Raw genomic sequence first — 18540 nt, 5'->3', positions numbered from 1 at the left:
GACACACAAGCACAGAATAAACTGCATGCAAAAGTGACTTTCTATTGTAAACAGGGAATGTCCGGTGAGAAAACTACTGGCAAAAATGTCTCTGAAAATGTTAACTGTTTACATGTAATTGGCTCCAGTTACATGTGTTTCGATCCGTGTATCCATGGAGCTAGATGCGTGCTTCGATGCAAGTAAACTGTGGTACATATGTAATAATAAACATTATTAAATAAAAATCTGCGAAATTGCCCATAGTTACAATTAAAAATATCAAAAGTCTCATTGTTTAAAATACTATTCAAATTTTTCATAGTTCTTTGTAAAAATGCTGAAGAATGAGCAATGACTCTTGCACAGTAAGTGAGGCTACCCACAATTCTCCATGATCCGTACACACGGAGATCACTCACTGAACTGAAGCAAATTTCTTCTGTACACAGAACAACTCGGTCCATATTTCAAAATTCTGGCAACATAGTTCTGATAATCATAATTTTCTGATTTCTCACTGCGAATAATGAGGAGATCAACCCCTTTTCCGCGGAGGAGATAGCAATTTTGTAATTTTATCGACATAGATTTTTGACAGCCATACATAATATTTTCAAGGAAACTAAGGGAATAAGTTGCATCTGTGTTGGCAAAAGAAAGGGTATTGATTTTATTTAATGTTCGTAACAAAGGAAATTTGCATGTCTGACAGGTGGTATGATGAGACCATCTTAGTTGCTGATAACTTTATCTTGACAAGTGTGCAATTTTTAGCACCTCCAAACATCGACTTCTCATTCAATTTACTCTTGAATTTTAACCATAATCAATAATTTTGGAACATAGTTCTAACAAATAATCCTGAACTTAAATTGTAAGTTAAAAACTGTTAAGAAACTGATACAATTGAAAAAGCCTTTAGCAAAAAATGTCTGAGTGAACAAATCAAGGGGATTTGTGGGTTGCCTCACTTACTGTGTCTTGATACATTAGGTTTAACCCTTTCACCACCATGGTTTGTCCCAAATCCATTGTTTTCTATGGTAAAGTTGGACCTGTATACAGGGAACTGGGGGCGAAAGGGTTAAAATGTTGTTTTGAGCGCAGAGTGCGAGAAGGCACATGCAGACAGATACGTGCTAGAATTTCGGAGTTGTTATAAAAGAGAACATACATTTGTAAAGAGAACATACATTTGTAAATGTGATATTTTGAATCTATGATGAAATCTGTAATTTTCTATCTTTGGGGCAATTTTTGCCATTTTTGGTCAAAAAATTTGTTTCTCAAAAACTGCAAGTTGATAGCTTTGAAATTTGGTGTACAGGTTCCAAGGGATTATTTTAATATATGATATATTGAAATTATGGTGAAATCTGCAATTTTTATTTTTGGGGGCAATTTTTGCCATTTTTGGTAAGAAAATTTCATTCTCATAAAACTACTCGTCAGATAGCTTTGGTTGACATGTTCTTAGGGATGATCCAATGTGATATATTCTAATTAAAATGAAATCTTCAATTGTGTATTTTTGCAGCCATTTTAACCACTTTTTTTCTGGCCACTGAAATGAGCTGTCAAAGATTTCCACCTTCTTCATCAACATGTGTCAAAATAGTTATTCTCTACATAACACAGCAGAGCTATATCAGTCGTTAGGTCACTTGTTTCCCGTTTTTAGTCAAAAAATCTTGTTCTCTGAAATTGCTTGTCTGATCACTTTGAAAGTTGGTGTTCATTGTATTGATATGATCATACTTGTAATTTTGGGGCAATTTTCCCAATTTTTGGTCAACAACTTTTTATCCAAAAACTACTGATCTGATAGCTTTGATATTTGGTATACAGGTGTCTAAGATTTATCTCGATATAATGTATTGAAGTTAGGTTGAAAATGGCAGTTTTTTTTATTTTTGGGGCAATTTTTACCTTTTTTGGTAAAAAAATTTCTCCTAAATCTTCTGATCTGGAAGCTTTGATATTTGGTTTACAGGTTCCTAGGGTTTATGTTAACAAGATGTATTGAAATTAGGATGAAACCTGCAATTTTGTATTTTGGGGCAATTTTTCTCATATTTGGTCAAAAAATTTGCTTCTCAAAATGTACCAGTCTGATTGCTTTGATATTTAGTAAACAGGTTCCTAGGGTTTATGTTAATATGCTATATTGAAATTAGGTTGAAATCTGGAATTTTGAATTTTTTGGGCAATTTTTGCCATTTTTGGTCAAAAATTTGTTTCTCAAAAACCACTTGTCTGATAGCTTTGATGTTTAGTAGACATGTTCTTACAGATGATGTTACTACCCGTAACACAAAAGCGGAGCATTTCGACTGTTTGCAATAGTGGTTTCTTTTGTATGCAGTGAGTGTAAAAGTATCAACGTTTGGTTGTTTTGACGTCAGTGCAAAGGCATTGATATGCATGTTGTAACATTTTACTCCGTGCTTTGCTGTCAATCAAGTCGTTTCCCGCAAACAAAAAAATTGTCACTATCGTCTTTTACCATTCGCGGGAAAACACTTCCGACCCACTGTCCAATGAAAATTCTGTCATATTCCACTTGACCACCCGACATATTGTAATAGTCGAGACTACTGTTGGTGAAAACTTTTCTAGCTGCTGTTTTGTGGCTTTGTACGTGATTGACGGGTCTTCCGTCTTTGGATTCTACAGGAAAGTGATGTCATTTTCCAGAAGTTCCTGATGTCGTCTGACTTGTTTCTTCATGGCAGTGCAAGTTCCATTTTCTACATAGTGATCCCAGATCCTTTTTACACTGTACCTGGAAAACATGAATTTTTTGGCGGTATCCTGAATCTCCTCGGCACAGTACCATTAAATTTGTTGCCACCATTTTATCTGATGTGGTTCACAAGGAGGTTACCTACTATCTAGATCTTCACTGACAGGTTTCCCTGAGCAGTATTACCTACGCTGCAAATTTACCTGCAGCATTTTGTCGGATTATGTGTAAACGTGTTTGTTAGAACTCGAGTGAGGGGCCTTGGTATCGTGAACAGCGTTTTGATGGAAACTGTCATTGTAGCAACTTTTGTCGCCACTCACTGTGCTAACCGTCAAAACAACTAAAACGTTGATACTTTTACACTCACTGTGACTTCAAGTTATGATTGTTGCAAACAGTCAAAACGCTCCGCTTTCGTGTTATGGGTAATAATTAAATATGCTCAAAATATGATAAAATCTTTAATTACCATCGGTATTTTTGCAGCTATTTTTGCCATTTTGGTCAGGCCGACCTTTAGTGGACTTACAAAGATTCCTCCGTCATCAACACATGCGTCACAAAAAGATTTTCTCTGCATAACATAAATCAAGCTCTATCAACTGCTAGGTTGCTTATTTTAAATTTTCAAAGAAATGTCTAAAATTTTGTGTTTTGGTAAAGTTTTTAGCTCCCATAAATGAAGAATCAAGAACAGTTTGCTGTGTGCTTGTAAAAGATAACTTTTTTATCTGTCGATACATAAACTGCCTTGCAGATTGATTGTCTTAAAAATTATCACAGAAATACTAATAGAAAAGGAAAAGAAACTAATCAAATTGCTGTAACATATTCACCCTGAGTGCCTTTATCCTTACATTCAGCTTTTTGTTATATCTTTATCACTCTCCATGGGCCAAGGCACACTTGTTGAGGGCCAATGTCATCACTGTGTGCCAGTCTGTGTATGTCAGTCTGTCTGTATGTATGTATCCATGTTTCATACAATTGTTGGCTTATTTTGATAACTATATGGGAGTGAAAAGTGACATTGTCACTATATTTTTTAAAGTTTTAATCTCCATTTCAGCATTTTCCGACCATGGTTGTGGACATGATGTACAGTACACAGCATTTCCATTTTACTAAGTGCGTGGCAAGATCCGACTTTACCACCTTACTTTTTATTAGCTCACATTTGGTTATACCAATGTGAGTTTATCGTATAAGCTGAAGTCGATGGCGTCTGTATGTATGTGTGTATGTATGTATGTATGTATGTATGTATGTATGTATGTATGTATGTATGTATGTATGTATGTATGTACAGTATGTCCGTCAACATCAAAAACACACAAACTGCTACACATTTCAGCTTGATATTTGGTGTGTGGTTGCATCCTGGGGTATAGATGGGATTTTGTTCAAATGAAGTGTGCATTGCCAAAATTATGCAAATGAGCTAACAAAAGGTGAAAATGGTCAAGAATTAATGTCTCGAGAACCACTGTTTTGATTGCTTTGAAAATTTGTGTTCAAGTACCTTAGGTGAACCTTATACAGTTTTATGAATATTGTTAAGTTCTCCTTAATTTTGTATTTTTGCTGAATTTTTTTGTGATTTTTCTCATTTTCAGTAAAATTTCTTCTTCTCCGAAACCGCCTGCCCAATCGCTCTCAAATTTGGGTTGGATCTTTGCAAGGGTGTTACTTTTCTAATTTGTTAGTCCCCACGGACACCGTCCGGGGGGACTTATAGGTTTGGTCATGTCCGTGCGTGTGTGCGTGCGTCCGTGCGTGCGTGCGTCCGTGCGTCCGTCCGTCCGTTCACGCAGATATCTCAGAGATGCCTGAAGCGATTTCATTCAAACTTGGTACAAGGATTACTTCATATGTCATACAGATGCACGTCGATTTGTTTTGTGATATGATCCAATATGGCTGCCAGGCGGCCATTTTATTACGATTTTTTCATGTACAGAGCCATAATTCAGGCATGTTTCAACTGATTTTATTCAAAGTTGGTACAAGGACATTGACCAGTGTCATAGATATGCATGTCGATTCTTTTTGTGATACGATCCAATATGGCCGCCGTGCGGCCATTTTGTTACGATTTTTTCATGTACAGAGCCATAACTCAGGCATATCTCAACCAATTTCATTCAAAATTGGTACAAGGACATTGACCTATGTCATACATATGCACATCAATTTGTTTTGTGATACGATCCAATATGGCTGCCAGGCGGTTATTTTATTATGATTTTTTCATGTACAGAGCCATAACTCAGGCATGTTTCTACAGATTTTATTCAAAGTTGGTACAAGGATATTGACCAATGTCATAGCTATGCACATCAATTTGTTTTGTGATATGATCCAATATGGCCGCCAGGCGGCCATTTTGTTACGATTGTTTCATGTACAGAGCCATAACTCAGGCATATCTCAACCAATTTCATTCAAAATTGGTACAAGGACATTGACCTATGTCATACATATGCACGTCAATTTGTTTTGTGATACGATCCAATATGGCCGCCAGGCGGCCATTTTATTACGATTTTTTCATGTACAGAGCCATAACTCAGGCATGTTTCTACAGATTTTATTCAAAGTTGGTACAAGGACATTGACCAATGTCATAGCTATGCACATCAATTTGTTTTGTGATACAATCCAATATGGCCGCCAGGCGGCCATTTTGTTACGATTGTTTCATGTACAGAGCCATAACTCAGGCATATTTCAACCAATTTCATTCAAAATTGGTACAAGGACATTGACCTATGTCATACATATGCACATTGATTTGTTTTGTGATACGATCCACTATGGCCGCCAGCAGGCGGCCATTTTATTACGATTTTTTCATGTACAGAGTCATAACTCAGGCATGTTTCTACAGATTTTATTCAAAGTTGGTACAAGGACATTGACCAATGTCATAGCTAAACACATCAATTTGTTTTGTGATACGATCCAATATGGCCGCCATGCGGCCATTTTGTTACGATTTTTTCATGTGCAGAGCCATAACTCAGGCAGATCTCAACCAATTTTATTCAAACTTGGTACAAGGACATTGACCTATGTCATACATATGCACATTGATTTGTTTTGTGATTCGATCCAATATGTTTCACGATTTTTTCATCTCCTGAACTACAACTCAGACATGTATCAAGCGAATTTATTCAAAAGTATTTTTATCACAGACCTAATGAAGAGGACTCTATCCTCTCTGAGGACCTGTAATCAAAGCACCTATTAACAAGTGGGGACTGTGTCATCAACGATGACTTGTTGAAATTATGACAAAATTGGGAAAATTACTATTTTGGAGCAATTATGTCATTTTTGGTCAAAAAATCTTATACAGTATTTTCTTTTTAAAACCCCTGGACAGACAGCTTTTATATTTGGTACACAGACGTACAGAGGTGACAATAGTTAGATATGTGGAAATTGTCCTGAAATATACAAATTTGTATTTTTAAGGCAATATTGTCATTTTTGGTCCAAAAAACTTGTTCTCAAAATTACTTGTTTGATAGCTTTGTAATTTGGTATAAAGTCACGAGGAATGTTATAAGATAAATTTTCTCCTCAAAGTGTTGGGAAACCCCAAAATTTGTATATTTTAGGTAATTTTCTCAGTTTGTGACCTTAAATGACCTACAACAACCCAGGATATGTTGTGAGACAGTTTTGAAGACTGTGAACCTAATTTTGTCATATTGGGTATCAAATTGTAGGAAAATTTGATCCAGAAAACAAAGCTGAGGTGAATTTTTTCATTGTGGACCAATTTTTGCAACTTTTCTATGTAAGACATACAAGAACTGATGAGAAATTTGGATCCAGGATAATTCCAGATGTTGTAATCACCGCCCACAGTGGAAGGCATTTCACCATCTGTAACTAACTTAAGTGCTGTCTACATTAGAATGATAACACTCATCGCATTAATTAAAAACTCCCCAAGGTTGCAGTGTTCTCCCTGAATAAGGTAACAGGGGCGTGACGCCCTCTTGTAAATTCCGAGCGCCCCCTTGCCAGAAATGAAAAATATTTTATTTTTTTGAAAAATAAAACAATAAAATGTACGGGAAAAAAATGTGATTTACAAGCAAAATGCAAGCTTGAGCATTGATCCTGCAGGCTGCAAACGTAATTCTCATCCATCTTGCAAATCTCGCGAGTTTGTGATGTCATCCGAGATCATAAGCCCATGTGCAACTCATTCATTGATGCACCGTCCCTCCTCCCTCGTGGGTGGAGGGACGGTGATTGATGGCAGCCATATTTGCATGGCACAGGCCGTAACGTTCATAGCCACGGTCAGTCCCTCCATAGGGGCCGTGCATTAGGTAACCGACTTAGCTGTATAAACATGCCTAGGAACTTGAGGGTAACCAAGGACAGCATAGTACTCTGAAGTTTTTATAGGAGGGTAGAATTTCGCTTGTGTATTCCTTCCCAAAGCAAAACGACCTATTGTTAGACTCGGTCGGACGTGTACGTGTATCAGGCTGAGAACAAATAAGCGTAAGTGTTATGGTGATTATTTTGACATCGATGAATAAATGTATGTCTGTCGCTATGTTTTTGTTTTCAAAAAATATAATCTTCATTGAAATCAGTGAACTGGAATAAAAGTTATGGAACACTGTCTCAGATTTCTTTTCCTTTGAGCTTTTTTATATGAAAAAAATCTGAAAAAGTACTCCCCAAGTGCCACCAAATAACACTATTTTAATCTCTGTTTTTCAAAAGCTCCAATGGCAGGAGGGGGGACACCCCCCTCCTGACCTCCCCCCGCGACCGCTTACGCGGTCGCTTGTGGTGCTTCGCACCACATCTTCACCCTCTTTTAACAAAATCCTGGGGAGGACACTGGGTTGTAAATACATTTCCTGGCGTTATGTAATACCAAGGGATGGAACATTTGATATTCAGGAGGGGGTAAGGTCTAGAAGATTGATGAGGTAGCATTGCTTTTTACCAGATCCCTCGTACATTTTTTTACCCACTCTCACCTTTTCTTTTTATCAAACCTTCTCTGTCTATTTTTTGTTGTTGACATTTGCTTATGTATTTAGGATCTGCTTGTCCCATTGCTATAGAAGTTGATATGCATGTTCCTAAAGATGACCTCCAGTACCTAAGTTGCAGACCTTATTTGCTTTTGTCATTCTTGTTTTTCCTGGTTTAAATATTTCTCGAATGGACCAATTCAAACCGAATGTGAGCACACTGTCCTTGACGGTATTTTTTATTCTGTATTATTAATTCTCTATACTTTGTCCAACAAAATGTCACACAAAAGAAATAAAGTTTGGTTTTTACAAAGTAATTTTTTATTTGTAATAAATACCGAAAGTCTGAGATGTGTGTCATATGATCATGATGTGTGTGTGTGTGTGTTCGTGTGTGTGCATGTTTCCTGTGTGTATGGGAGTGTAAGCCAACGGGTTCATTTTAGGGCAGCCATGCCCACACTGAATAAACCGAGCCTCTGTTAAAACCGACCAAAATTTGTGGTCCGATATGAGATCAGTTTTGCCAGGTTTCACTGTATATCATACACTTTGGTTTATTATTAACTAAACATGTAATTTTTCTTTATTTTGTCTGTAAGGTTTGGACTAAGTATGCCTTTCAATGCAGGGTATGTGCTATGATATGCCATAAAAAATGTCAAGAGAAAGCTCAACTACATACCTATTGTACAAAGTAAGTCAGTCACCTTGTCTGTTGTGAATCATGTTGCATGATTTTTAGCGCACATTTGTATGTATATATACCAAAGAGAGCTTATCTTTTGTGGCGAATCAGTCTTATTTGCATGTCTGTGTGTATGTATGTATGTATGTATGTATGTATGTATGTATGTATGTATGTATGAATGTATGAATGAATGTATGTATGTATGTATGTATGTATGTATGTATGTATGTATGTATGTATGTATGTATGTATGTATGAATGTATGTATGTATGTATGTATGTATGTATGTATGTATGAATGTATGAATAAATGTATGTATGTATGTATGTATCTATATAGTTATGTGTGTATGTATGTATGTATGTATGTATGTATATATGTATGTATGAATGTATGAATAAATGTATGTATGTATGTATGTATCTATATAGTTATGTGTGTATGTTTGTTAGTCCGCCCATATCAAAAACTCAGAAACCGCAGCACCTACCATCTTAATATTTGGTGTAGAGGAGATGTGACTTTGTTCAAATGAACAGGTCAGTGTCAAAAATAAGCAAATTAGGTAAAAAAATGAAAATCCTGCAAAGTGCTAAAACTCCGTAACCGTAGGTAAGATGTAGTTGAAACTTGGTATGCAGGTTCCTTTAGGCCTTCTCAATTAAATGTACACAAAGTTTGGTGAAATCTGCATGTTTATATTTTTGGTGTAATTTTTTCAGTTTTTAGTCAAAAAATCTTTTACTCTCAAACAGCTTGTCCAATTCTTTTGAAAGTTGGTACCAATGTTCCGTGGGATATATCAGTCAGCGGACCATCCTGCTTGCATTCAGATGGTGGCATCGCTTCTGGGACAAATGCCACATAGTGGTATACACGGACAATACGACCACCATGTACATAGTGGTATACACGGACAATACGACCACCATGTACATAATTAACTCTGGCATGTCATGTAATACAACCGCCATGGAGTGGCTGCGCAAACTCTTTTGGCCGTCGGCAATCTCCAACATTCAGATTACCACCAGACACGTCAAAACCAATGATAGCGACACGGACTCCTTGTCACACCTGCACAAAACTAAACATTACTTCAGAGCTTTAGACACCTGCAAACTCGTGAGACACACCCCTTACGGGACTGGCTCGATCATATATCTGTTTCCACGCACTCCTTGTGCTCCAGGACCTTTGCAGTAAGAAGTTTACAAACCAATTAAAAAACATGGACTTACCCAGCGACAATGACGATACTTCCAGGGCACCGGAGGGCTAGTGCCTAACACTACTGTGTTTCCTCTGGCTTCTGAAAATTCTCAGTAAATTTATGAACTGAGTCTCAACATTAAGTTTTGGTAAATTTCAAAATTTGTTCGTGTACTGGGTTGCATGGTATTGTGTAAGTGTATGTAATCAACAGTTGCAAGTTGCCAACCATTTCATACTTCAATGGATGGTGCATCAAAATTTGTTCAAATGCACTTGACTATGAATATGACAAAATAACGTACAGAGAAGCTATTAAAGGGGAAATTTACCCTGAAAATTAATTTTGGAATATTAAACTGATATGGTCATTGAAAGGCTTTCGAGTCAATTTTATTCACTTTCACTCACTGGCTAACAAACAGCGGTGTACTAAAATACCGGAAGTGACGTTGTAAACTTGGTCATTGAAGCAGTCGACATGTGCAACTGTAAGCTTTTCCACTAATACAGTGTATAGGATGGCTACAGAATATAGGGGCCAAGCACTCGGTGTCGATGTTTAAGTCAAGCAGAAATAAAGTTTTCTGCGAATACCACTTTGAGAAGGGCTGCTTTTACCGAAAGTTGCAAGTCCAACTACTGAACTACTAGCCTAAAAGAAAACTGCCCGGGGCATATCCAGTCCCAAGTGTTTTGCTTGTACATATAGATAGGACTGAGCATACGCTCAGGCACTAGAAACGGAACGGCGTAGACAGGACCGCTGGTTCTAGACTAATCATGGCTTCATCAGGGTGTTCTGTAACACATTAAAAATGTTTGCACTTTTAGAATTAATGTCGGTCTCTTTAGAGCATTGGCATTACTTCGGTGTCGGCATGATTTCACAGCGATTGGGCTGACAATGACAGGCATGATTGATCGCCGCGCCAAGAGTAATTTGAACTTAGTCATCGGAGCTAGAATAGTCACTTTCCGAACTCGAGTCGCTGTAACTTTCTGACGATGTCAGTCTTGGATCATCGATTGCTGGTTCAGGTTTGAAGTTATTACCGATTATCTTCGCCATTATGATTTTCAGTCGAGCGCTGAGGTTTGCGTACCGCGTACGCGTACTCTACTTGGTGTAGAAGAGCTTGGTCATAAGTGAACCTGCTGTGACTAGCAAGTTTGATACGTCACTTCCGGTTTCCGTGCGTTCAGCTTTTGGCCACTGCCCTAATACGCGCAAGTGAAAGTGAATGAAACCAATGCTATTTTGTTTATTTTTCACTAAATAACGACCTGATTACCTAAGAAAGTCTTGGTAAATTTCCCCTTTAAATATCGTTGTATACACACATTCTGGCTTGCTGTATGTAACCAAATGTGAGCAAAGTGTCATTGAGGCTATTTTTAATGTATTCTGATATCATGGATGGATGGAAAATATTGCTGTTTTAGAGAGAGGCTTGTTGTTCATCTGGGAGCTCATCACGGTCTAGTCACATGCCATTGCTTCAAAGCTGCAGACAATACTACACATGGTCATGTGACCATGCTCTTTTCCAAATTTGGCAAAAATCCATTTTCCTAGGGCAATAGTCTGTCAAAAATACCCTCTGACATAACTTTAAAGATTCAGTTGGGACTAGACATACATGCATCTATTTTCTTGTCACGCAACACATTCTGAAATCACAAAAAAGAATGAGCATGTGGCGTGTATTAACAATTTCCATGAAACATGAACTGACCAATCTAGAATTTATATATTTTGTCATTTTTTTGTAGGCAAGGTCCACGTAGAAGTTCCACCAGTAAGCCACTTGTAGATGCTAATAAATCTTTGAAAGATGACACTTCTGTAAAAGTTGGGACAAATGCACCACCAGTGTCAACCAAACCTGCTAAATCATCAAAACTCTTACCTCGTGCTTTGCACTTGACATCTAGACTACCTCATAGAGGTCAAAGCAGTAAAGGTGCAACTATGCCGGATGTGATATCTGATACTGAAGGTAGTGACAGTGATAGTTTAACTGGAAATGCCAGGTCACTCAAAACTCAATTGCTTCAGACTTGTGGGCCACGCACTAAACCAGGTGATGCTGATGCATTGGTAGTATCTGCAGCAAAAGAGGTGAGACCATAAGATAAAATTGTGTCATATATATATCATATATTGCAACCCTATTGCAAATGATATGGCAGTGTTTCTTTTCTACGTAAACTGTAGTATATATTGCATTTGGATGAAAAACTATTCATGTAACTTTGCCATTTGCATTTTGACCATATTTTGGGTTACCATTATTTGTTCTGTAATTGATACATAATAGTAGTATATGTTTGGTCAATTTCAGATGGGCAAGGAACTCTTCAGTCACCTTGAGATTCATGAAAGGAAGGAAAAGTTGGATGCCATGGTAAGTTTTATTTGTCCCTGTGGACAAAGTCCATGGGATTTACAGATTGGGTGCCATCTGTGCGTCTTTGCATCCATGGAGATATCTCAGACAAACTCAGGCTGATTTCTTTGATACTTGGATAATACACTATGGTGTACATGTGCATCTTAAGGTGGAGCTGCATGTTGCCAACACAGATTTGTTCAAAGCAATATTTCTCATAAAAGATGACAAGGAAACCCCCTCATACTATATATTAGTCCTTTGTGCCCTGTGGGCACAAAGCACTAATGTGATGACGCGGCCTCTGTTGTTGCATACAGTGGGCCGTATGCTGTGGACGCAGGTATCTCAGAAACGCTTCAGGAACTTTTTCTGAAATTTGGTCTGGTGGTCACTTGGGCATGTATCTCATACGGTCTTTTTTCTTTCTTTGATTGAATCATTTTAAAGTCACTTTTTTAGCTTTTTTCTGAAAACCACTATTTTCAATTTTTCCTCAAAACCACTGATTTGATTATTGTGATATTTGGCATGGGTGTTCGTATAGTTGCAATGCCGTCAGAAATGTTCAAAATTTGGTGATACATGCCTTGTATTATTTTTAAACAATATTTTTATCCATTTTTATTTTATATTTACTTGATTTTGCCTCGCTTTCGTTAAAGCTACCGTCTGCGCATGCGCACAACTCTAGAACAATTCTGAGTTGAAGAATCGAATCGGACGCCATCTTGTTTCTCGTTCTGGGTACATTTTTTACGTCGTGATCGTTTCACTGTGTATTTCAACATATTCTATAGTTATGAAGTTGACAGTGATGCACTTTTGCGGCTGTCGTGTATTTTTTGGTACGAAAGGCGCTTTTGATCGACTGAAGAATGATGGCCTCCGTAGGCGATAAACACCGGTACCGGCAGGCATATCAGTTCTACTGAGGAAGCAATCCACTGGCCCGTATAGGTCAGGGGCTCACTTAGGGGAGAACCACATGATTTCCGGGGGGGGGGGGGGTTATGGAGGATTTTGAGAAAAAAAAATGTCACCAGGTGAAATAAAGAAAAAATTAAGCCTGTAATGGCTTGCGAAAAAAAAATTCTCATAACAGACAGAAATAAAAAAGGAATTGTCACAATGCAGTTGAAATGAGCAAAATTTTGGAAACTTCATCCTCATGTATTCTTTGCTGGCATGCTGCCATAGGCAGCGCAAATGTGTTTACCACAAGCAATTCTTATGTGTTTTTTTCCAGCGCTTACGATATAAGCATTCACTACTTTACACCTCAGTGCACTCGATGTTTCCCTTCCCTTTTCTGACCCAAGAAATCATATTTCAGGATTTCTGTTGCAATATCTCAATGGTATAGGCAATATCTAGATGGGACTATTTGACTTCTGTAAATTGTGAAAATTTAAAACACAAGACAGGAGTCAATAAACTAGTGTTAAAACCAATACATTATTCTCTCAATATAAATATGTTAGAAAGATTACAAGTTGACAATGAAAAATTGAGGAACAACAAATATAAAGAAATACAATGTGTGAGCCTTGTTTCTCTGACCACAAAAGATAACATCCCCCCTGAGAACTTAAAAGGAATTGACTATTTTAAAGAAAAGCAGGCATAGTAATGATCACAGTTGATTTGCCAAAAAAGTGTTCTACAATTGAAAGTTGTATATATACTAGACTTTCCATTTTGTTTTCATTTGTTGGAATGTAAAATGAATACATAAAACCATCCTGTGATATGTGAAACAGTGGCTTAAATTTGAAAATTCACTGCTACTCCATTTGAAAAAAAAATTGATGCAGGTCTGACAGTAGAAATAAAAAAAATGCTGTCTCTCTGACCAAAAAAAGTTCCCATACCCACTTCCTGCATACCCCCCCCCGAAATCAAATGGGTCTCCCCTTAATATGCGCGTGCGCATATAACAAGTTAGCATTGTTTTGCAAGTACTTACGCCATCTTGTTTCTCGCGTCTGGTGCGAATCTTGACGTTTTTTGGGGGTTTTAGCGTGTATTTGATGATGTTTTGTAAATATGGAGTTCACAGTGATGGTACTTTTGTTGCTGTCATGTATTTTTTGGCACGAAACGCTCCTTCGATAGACTGAAGAATGATGGCCTCCGTACTCGGTACTCCCCAGTACCATTGCTTCAGCGAGGCAATCCCACCGACGGCCCGTACTAATAGCTGGGTGAGAGCGAGGGAACGCTCTGTCCTTCTACCTCCATGTCATAACAAACTAGCGTCGTTTTATGTTGATGTACTGTCCTTTCGACATAGCTATAACTTTTAGTTTTCTGTTGCTTATTAGTCCCCACGGACACCGTCCGGGGGGACTTATAGGTTTGGTCATGTCCGTGCGTGCGTCCGTGCGTGCGTCCGTCCGTGCGTGCGTCCGTCCGTCCGTCCGTTCACGCAGATATCTCAGAGATGCCTGGAGCGATTTCATTCAAACTTGGTACAAGGATTACTTCATATGTCATACAGATGCACGTCGATTTGTTTTGTGATGCGATCCAATATGGCTGCCAGGCGGCCATTTTATTACGATTTTTTCATGTACAGAGCCATAACTCAGGCATGTTTCAACTGATTTTATTCAAAGTTTGTACAAGGACATTGACCAATGTCATAGATATGCACATCAATTTTTTTTGAGATACGATCGAATATGGCCGCCAGGCGGCCATTTTATCACGATTTTTTCATGTACAGAGCCATAACTCAGACACGTCCCAACCGATTTTATTCAAAGTTGGTACAAGGACATTGACCAATGCCATAGATATGCACGTCAATTTGTTTTGTGATACGATCCAATATGGCTGCAAGGCGGCCATTTTGTTACGATTTTTTCATGTACAGAGCCATAACTCAGGCATAACTCAACCGATTTTATTCAAACTTGGTACAAGGATATTGACCTATGTCATGCACATGCACATTGATTTGTTATGTGATACGATCCAATATGGCCGCCGTGTGGCCATTTTATCACATTTTTTCATGTCCAGAACCATAACTCAGACATGTATCAAGTGAATTTATTCAAAGTTGGTACAAGGAGATTCACCAATGTCATACATATGCACATTAATTTTTTTTGTGATATGATCCAATATGGCTGCTGTGCGGCCATTTTGTTATGATTTTTTCATGTACAAGCCATAACTCAGGCATATCTCAACCAATTTTAATCAAATTTGCTACAAGGACATTGACCAATGTCATACATATGCACATATATTTGTTTTGTGATACGATCCAATATGGCCACCGTGTGGCCATTTTATTACGATTTTTCCATGTCCTGAACTACAACTCACACATGTATCAAGCAAATTTATTCAAAAGTATTTTTATCACAGACCTAATGAAGAGGACTCTATCCTGTCTGAGGACCTGTAATCAAAGTACCCATTAACAAGTGGGGACTGTGTCATCAACGATGACTTGTTTTGGGTAATTTCGACAGTTGTGCATTGATTTTGACATCATTGTTGACTCCGATCGCTATTACAGTGTGTGCATGCTTATATTGACCTTGCTGCGAATCCGTAGCCTCTACCACTCGGGTAGGTTGGTCATTGGAGTGACACTCCCAGCAGAACACGTCAAGGAGTGGCAGGGCTCGTTTTCGCAGCAAATATTGACCTAGCCCTGCGTACGATGCTGTGTGTTCCGCTACAGCTAATCGCCCCGCTCACCACAGCCCTGCAAAGACCCGTACGTAGGGTGAGCGGGGCGATTAGCTGTAGCGGAACACACAGCATCGTACGCAGGGATGTTGACCGATTTACTAAGGAAGTACGCGCACTTTAGAATCACGGCATAATCCGACATGGTATAAATTTGGCATGATCATCAGATCATACATGATCCGAGATTGCACTTCAGCAAGGTCACGATAACTAATGTTGTTTGTTTCACTGTCGTTTAATACCTATATTTCCACTAAAAGACCATTAGAATTTCATCCTTGCTACTTTGAAATCGTGCACTGGCATGCATGTAGTTGTCAACATCACTATGCTTGAATGTAGTAGACTCTTACTATGAACATATCGACTGTCACTGCATATTGCATATGTGTGGAAGTCACTCCATATCATATCAAAAAATGTAGTATTGCGACGTTTGAGCTGCCAGAAGCCAGAATTTACAGTTTACGAGAAAGTTATCTTACATGTAAAACTCAGTTCTACTGTGAACAAAATGCAAGCTATGTTGTATAACTATCGTGAATAGCATAATATTTTGTACCTATCACCGTGTCAGAAAATCAGAAGGAAACAACCAGTCAGACAAACTGTGGTCAGGATGATACTGTCCAATTTTAATATTTGTCTCTCGGCACACACCAGATACTCATGACTGTAAAACAACATTTCCATATAATTGTATATTCAGTTTTTATATTTAATTTGCTTTTCACCATATTGTATGTCCTTCCCTGCACTACATAATTCAAAATTAAATATTGTCTTTGGCCTATACATACTTGAGGGGTAAGCTTATTTAGTCTCACACATTAAAGATGCACTGTTGACCTACAGAGTCCAAACTTTTTATCATTGTATTGTAGATAGGTGTACACTCCAAATACTAAGTACAAGTGTGGTGAGTGTAACAAGCAAATGTTTTTTAGTCAATGGCCCAAATTTATTTTCTATATGATGGACAGTAAATACATGTGTAATCAATGCCAACAGTCCAGTTTAAGTAATTTGGTTTAGATTAGCCATTGGCTAAATTTTCTCCCCTTCTGTATTATATAAGTTCACCGTTTCCTGTTTTAGATATTGTTGATCCTATTGAGTCCCATCTCTAATTCTTAATTCACTTTCATATCAGGGTTGTTGATACTTAGAATCCACACTTGAACTTATGCTGGAGCAGTTACCAACCAGTTCAAATAACTTTCATTTATGTCCAAACAATTTGACTTTTTGCCAAATTTCACATTTATGGCAAATAATAAACAGTAAGGAGGTACAAAGGACGTCGGTGCCCCCGGGCCCCATGTTTTTAAAAGGTAGAGACTCTATAGTTTAGTATGGTAGAAACAGTTTGCTCAATTGATGAATTGGGTGTGTATTTGGGGTAAAAACCTCAATTTTTTGTATTAATGATAAAAATTAATAAGTCAAAAACTTGATTTTATTTTCTGAAATGCAATATTTCATTTGAAAGAAGAGTATGTGTAGAAAAAATTATTTTATTTTGCATTATCTATCCTCATTCTAAAATGGCTGGGGTTGAAAGACTGACACTCCAAAAAAGTGATTAAAATCATGATTATCAAAATTAGAATGCCTACTATTCAAAATGTGAGAACTTTATCACCAAACAAAATTGTCTTTTTGTTATATAGTATTTAAAGAACATAATGTGAAAATTTCAGAAAATTTGACCCAGCCTGAGTGGAGTTATAAATTCTTTGGAAATCTTGAAATTGGGAGAAAAAAGAGGCCAGGAAATAGGGTGATTTGCATACATTTACATAAATTAACACTTTTGTATCACACAACTTACGACTGCTTGTCAACCTAAAAGGTGAATCCAACCAATATTCTAATCTTGGGTTAAAAAATTAATTAAAATGAAATGAATACTTGCAAAAAAGTGATTTTTGAGCAAAATACATTGTGTTGGGTGCAGCGCCCCTTAATGAGTTTTTTAGCTACTATAGACTATAGTCTATAGAAGCTATTGGGATGGGTATCCGTCCGGCATCTGGCGTCAGTCTGTATGTATGTATGTATGTATGTATGTATGTATGTATGTCCGTTTGTGAGGCGTCCGTCCACTCAAATATCTTGAGAACCACAGTACTTACTGATTTGATATTTGTTGTGTAGATGAAAAATATGATTTTGAGAAACTTTTTTTTTTAATTTTTTGATATTGTTGAAAATAGGCAAATTAATGCCAAAAAAGACGTTTTTGGTAAAAAATCTTCTACTTCATAACCGCTGGTCAGACAGCTTTGTTATTTGGTAGACAGGTCCCTAGGGATAACCCAACCTAGATTTGTTAAAATTGTGATGAAATATCCAAATGTGTATTTTTAGGGAATTTTTTTGTCATTTTTGGTCAAAATTTGACTTACATTGTATGTAATTCTTGTACTGTATAAACCCTATCAATTCACCCAGAAAAAAATAATTAATATGATTTTAAATAATTGAATTAATTAGGAAATCATCAAAGACAAAATAATTTTAGTGTAGAATTATCAGAAAGTTCAACTTTTTTTGACAGTTCATAGTGAAATGCTTACCATCTTGGAGGATTAAAACATGTAAAGGTAACTTTCCTGAATCCCAACTTTGACATATTCCGAACCATCATTTATTGTGCCCTGTATGTTATCTAATAGTTTGTCATGATAGGGTGGTCAAATAAATAGAGATAGAGAAAGTTCTAATTTCCATTTATGGTTGACTTAGTAAGGATAAAATAAAAT

The 18540-nt window shown here is 37.3% G+C and overlaps 1 protein-coding gene across 1 annotated transcript in view; it reads left to right on the top strand.

The window, feature by feature from the left end:
- Positions 1-18540, top strand: part of LOC139131957 (PDZ domain-containing protein 8-like) — a 105527-nt gene that overhangs the window by 75688 nt on the left and 11299 nt on the right. Inside the window, exons 13-15 of the mRNA XM_070698294.1 lie at positions 8358-8452; positions 11436-11784; positions 12008-12070. Of these exons, the coding sequence (XP_070554395.1) occupies positions 8358-8452; positions 11436-11784; positions 12008-12070 (507 nt within the window). The remainder of the gene's footprint in view (positions 1-8357; positions 8453-11435; positions 11785-12007; positions 12071-18540) is intronic.

Source organism: Ptychodera flava, chromosome 4, assembly GCF_041260155.1.
Source record: "Ptychodera flava strain L36383 chromosome 4, AS_Pfla_20210202, whole genome shotgun sequence".
Classification (NCBI taxonomy): Eukaryota; Metazoa; Hemichordata; class Enteropneusta; family Ptychoderidae; genus Ptychodera; species Ptychodera flava.
This window is presented reverse-complemented; position numbering and strand designations above follow the sequence as displayed.